General features: G+C 38.3%; 1 protein-coding gene across 1 annotated transcript; it reads left to right on the forward strand. All coding sequences in view use genetic code 11, as the record gives it.

Moving 5' to 3' along the window:
• Positions 1-3,182: 3,182 nt before the first annotated feature.
• EGR_10881 (hypothetical protein) lies at positions 3,183-4,546 on the forward strand (the record flags this gene model as incomplete). The annotated part of the gene is made up of 2 exons (XM_024500130.1): positions 3,183-3,381; positions 4,437-4,546. 2 exons carry the CDS (start codon positions 3,183-3,185, stop codon positions 4,544-4,546), a joined length of 309 nt encoding a protein of 102 aa, XP_024345458.1.
• Positions 4,547-5,521: the final 975 nt, after the last annotated feature.

Below are 5,521 nucleotides of genomic sequence, written 5' to 3' on the forward strand. Positions count from 1 at the left end.
GCCCAAAAGATCTTCAGCGTTGAAGTCATTAAAAAATAGCAGTTGGAATCGCTTGAAATAAAAGTAGTGGCAGCGTTAGTGAAATCGCCTATAACTCAATCTGTGCTGAAGACAAATCGACGTCAGACTTTTTTAGTGCTAGAAGTATTTATTTTGATCACATCGGAAAAAGAGCTTCAAATGCTGCTTCTTCCAGTAGAGTTGGCGCTGCTTTTCAATTCGCCTTTTTTGACACCTTGAAAATGAGCATTAAGAGCTTTCAGAGCCTCGACGAAACTTACAGTTATTGGCTTTTACTCTACTTACAGACTAGAAGCCAGACTTTTTACATGTGCAATTTTCTTATCTTACTACGAATAGGCGGAAATACTACTTATTACCTGTCGATGAGCACACCAGTTTGAGCTGACTATTGGTGCCAGCCCATTTTGGGACGGAAAGGCATTTCAAAGAAGGATTAGCATAGCTTTCACCGTTTACTTGTTAGTCATCCTTTGAATGGTTTTGCAAATTTTTAAGCTAATTACTTTAGTAGCGCTTTACAGACCCAATGATATCCGAAGATGTTTCCTGCAAGGTAGTTTTATGCGTAAACTTGTAGTTCTTTTAAAAAGGCAATGTGAATTATCCCAAATTAAACCGTAGTATTGACCAAGGATCTTTCTATATATACTAATGAGACGGTGAATAAGGTTTTTCTGGGATAAACACATTCGCCTCATGGACTTAAGCTTTTAACCCTGGCTGTCAATTGAGACAAAAGATGACAGGGCAAAAACAGGTAATTGGGGGAAAAGTTGGCAAAAGTAAGGATGTGTAAGTATATAAAGCTAAGAAAATTTAAATGTACCCATACATTCTATCAGAGTAAGCATGCTTTGGCGCGTTGACCTTCTGAGCCAGACGTCACAAATACGTGACGACAGGTTTATCCTTTTACTAAAACAGTCGATGCAAGATGTTCTAGACCTGAGAATGACTTCATTAGAAAGGGATTTTTAAGTACCACTGAAATTGGTCTGCATTTGTTAGTGCATGTGTTGGTATTATCGTTGGAATACTACAGCATCTGAGTTGAGGTGATTGACTTTTCTCAACCAAAAAGTCGTTTGTCTTAGAAAAGATTGGTAAATATTTTAAAAGGGAAATTAGTACTTTAATTTACTCGCAATCAGAACAATCGAGCCGTTTATTCACTTCACTTGTCCCTATCGCAAAAGCAGTCGTATTGAAATCCATTCCTTTACCAATTGCAACATTGGCATAGTAATGATTCTGCTTAGAACAAAAAACACTTTAAAAAGTCTCATATTTCCTTGGAAGTTTAAGAAACTACCTTCACATAAATGAACTAGTTTCTCAACTGTTTTAGTTTTCCCACAACAGACAAAAAATTAAATGCTAGTTCCCTATGAAGCCATGACGTCAACTAGAAAAGTTCCTGTATTTTTGTCCTGGATTGCTATATCTTATTAAACTTTGGTTGTCATGACAACTAATAACACTATGAGTGAATGAAATAGGGTAAAAATACTCCCTCGCCCCCAATGGAGGCAACAGTGGCGCGCCTCTTTGACTCACTGGGTGGGTCAGCCAAAATTCCATCTTCCTAGTGCAGGACGAGAGTAAATTGAACGTCATTTCTTCCACTCTCGGAGTCTTTGTAATTTGCTGGGAAATTGAACGGTCCACTGCCACGTTATGGAAGGGGGGAAGGTTAAGGGGGTCGCTACGGGTGGACAATTAAATTGATGCGACTATTTAACTGGCCAAATACCTCCAGACTTGGCTTCTTCTGACTTATCCACGTACCTGTAATAATAATTTTAACAAAGCTTAAAACCTGAGAAGAAACTATTAAAAAATTGATACCTGGAGAGAAATTAAATTCTTTCTCAGAGATCAATGCCACAAATATGCAAATCCATAGTTTTTCCATCCTAGCCCACAAGTCACACATTCTTGACGTGTGTTTCTTATCCGTCTTTGGTACCAATGCCTGCACCAAACAGATTAATTGGGCAATCAAATAGTAAATTAGATGTAGCCTCCTCATGATTCGTGGATTATGGCACGGAATTTCCGGTTTTTAAGCAGTGGTCTCAAATCCAAGCAGCTGAGCTATTATGGACGATTTTCCTCTGATGTTCTGACAATGAAAGTGCTGGGATAAGTCAAGCCATAATCAAACTTATAACATTTAAGAATAAATTCGGGGCAAAATTATTTCGTAAATATTTTATTTGACAAATGGGTTCTTAAATGAGCAACAACAAATCGGATTTGATATGAATCTCCTGGACAGTTGGACATGTCAGACGCGTTATTATCATAACTTCAAACTAGACTTGATTTTTTAAGGGGGAAAAATGCGTCCTTACAGGATCCAATTTAAGCACCTATTGCAGTATTCCAAGACTAAATTAAGGAAAGACAAAAGTCTCGTGATATTTCCCTTTTTCTTATTCCACTTCAGAATGATTGTTTTTAGTTATATGATGACACTTTCCCCTACATCTGCCTTTTCTCCCCAGATGCATATTTTGCTTCTCAGGTCAGCTGTCAAGAGGTGGGGAGATTCATCTATCTGTCAAATCCTTAGGAAGGTGATGAAGAAATGCTCCCTTTTAAGATCAAAATATCAATGACTATTTCCCCCTCCTCCTCGCCCCTACCTCACATTTCGGACTATATGACCACTAAATCCAATCAAATTCACGTAGAAAGAACAATAGGAGAAGAGGGTTTATAAAAGTGGTTAAAGTTAGCCTAGATCACCCCTACGATTGACAGACAAGGATGTTCCATTAGTGGTGATCTGAATACCTAGGCGTAAATTCAAATCATTGGGGAAGAGTTTTCAACGCGACAGAGAAGGAAGGTGAGGTATTATATCTCTTACAAGGGTTCTAAGCTATGTGCATGAAAGCAGCAGTCCTCTTGTACTGTTCACGTACCACGGGTCTCCATTAGGAGAGCGTGGGGCAAAAACATATACCCACACACACTTACACACTGCTGTTGCATTCCAATCCTACGCAGAAGGCGCTAAAAACGCGAGCCTGCCTTCGGTGTAAATTACACCCAAGCTGTTTTAACATGGTAATCCCCAAGGTTCGCTCTAGTAAACAAATGCTGGAACCCCGTAGGGCATTCTACATGAGTTCGTTTGTCATCTTTACATGCCAATATGGCTATTAAGCTATGTGTACTACCAAATATGGTTTGATTGTATTTCACAGAAAAAAAGTGGATTTTTTATATATTTACTAGTTTCATTAATTTTACTTAAAAAGATTTTTCTTTTGCCTTTCGAAGGAAAAGAAGTCACACTTAAGGAAACTTTAGTCTTCTCGAGACTACTTATTTTCGACTTAGGAGGTATTAAGTAGCATGTCAATACCATTAAAAGATTTTATTTTAAACAATTTTCTGAAGGCTGTTTGATGTTATCTTGTAAACTACTCATAGCTTTGAGCCATCAAACCGTCAAATGCTATGACGTCAGGTATCTTAATGCGCAACAATTTGGTTTTCTCAACCTAAATAAAAATTACAAAAATTCAATTTCTCCTTCCAAACTCCTTTGTCTAGTCGTCTGTGGGCGAATCGGAGGACAAAAATTGCCCCATTGGCTTAACGAGTTCAGAGCGCTTTGAATGCGCGGTAGTTTGGAAGTAAGTCCACGAAAGTGAAGATGGGAACTGAGGGCAGTCATACAGAAAGTGAGGCAACTAATTTTGATATAGAAGTTTAAAAGAGCCCTTGTCCGAGCAGCTAATTGGTTTACAAAGACAGGAAAACGTTGGGCTGAAATTTTAGCTATGATTGATGGCCATGGATTTGAAGTGGTACGCAATCTATGTGCTTCAGCATGAGTCCAGGTGGCGTTTTTCTTCATTCTTGAGTTAATCTATTTGTCCACCTTCTATCCTTTTATTCATCTATTCTGAATTTATTCATCCATCCATCCATCCATCCCATATCCATCTATTTATTCTGCATCTATCACTAGTTAGAGATCTTTAAAATCCTAAAAAAATGTTCCCATTTTGACCTTCTAAAGTTTGTTTTCGGAAGTATAATTCCTTAATAATTTAGACCAGATCCATATTTGCACTAACGTTAAATTTTTTAACTGATACGCAGCAGAGGTACATCCTACAAGTAATACAAAGTAGTACAAATACGTGAGAATGATGACCGGCAACTATGGTGGTCGATCTAGTCAGCAATCTCGAATGCAATCGCCGTGCTGCCAGTGTACCCACCTTGTTGGCATTAATGATCTCCACACTGAAGTCTTCATCTCCTAGCTCCTCTGGTTGGGATCTTGACCAGTGACCGTGCTCATGCAAACACATAACAGGTAATAACACCATCTCTTCACCAACGATCCTTTCAAAGAAAATAATAAAGTTGCTTTTTAAAAACAGCTGCTGCTGACAATCAAAATGTCAAATGTATTTATGTCCTTCTTCAATGCGTTCCTTCGAGCTATCACTGGACAAATTGTAGTTACCATGATCTAAAAATATTTGTGTAGGCTATCATAATTTACTAATTACACGTCTATTAGACCACTAGCATTATCGTACAAAGTTCTGGGGTTATTTTACCCATTTTACCATCTCTTTCGGCTTTGCTCACCCATAATGAGGTACTTAATTGGAGGTAAATACAGAGCATTACGGTTAAGAAATGCAGGAAGTTGGCATGGTTCGTCCAATGCGAGGATTTTAATTGCTAAGTGGATTGGAAATTAAACTTACTCTCCTAGTGAAACTTTACATCCGATTTGAGAGAGCCAAAAGTACTGCTGGAGAAATGAGCTGCTTGCAATAAGTGAAAGTGGACTCTATTCAGGAGAATTATGAGTTGGGCACTAATTTATTGTATTAAGTGAAAGTTAATTGGCCATTTTAATAGTGAAACGATATTTTTTTAATGCATTTATCACTACAACTTTTTAACTCCTGCAAGTGCTCCTACCATCAAACCCTTCTGACTGCTCCTAGTGGTGGTGATAGTATCAGTAGTAATAGTAGTAGTAATGGTTGTAGTAGTAGTAGTAAATGGATCCAATTTAATCTAGCCAAAGTCCTGATGCCCTCGCTTTGTTGCTGGAGTGGACGTCAGAAATTGCAGACACTATAGGGGGATGGATTGGAGACTGATCTTTAGCGAGACCTCAATTTGGAGGTTAGTAGAATGATCAGTAAAGAAGTAAGATCAGTTTCCAACAATTTGAAATCGAAATTTAAAGTACAGCCTACCGAACACTCCTCAATGATGTCATTGATGTCGTAGTCTGAAAACCTAAAACCTCTTTCCTCGTAGCAAACTTTACTGCAAAAAGTGATTGGCATGCCAGATGTGCATGCCATGGAACATATTCCAGATTATGGCGCTCTCTTGACAATTAGCCCTATCCCACACAGTTTAGTTTACAAAACATTCGGCAATCAGGAATCTCAAGGATGGCTACAGAAGCTACAACCAAAAAAGGGTATGAATTGGA

This window comes from Echinococcus granulosus (genome assembly GCF_000524195.1).
Source record: "Echinococcus granulosus chromosome Unknown EG_S00291, whole genome shotgun sequence".
Classification (NCBI taxonomy): domain Eukaryota; kingdom Metazoa; phylum Platyhelminthes; class Cestoda; order Cyclophyllidea; family Taeniidae; genus Echinococcus; species Echinococcus granulosus.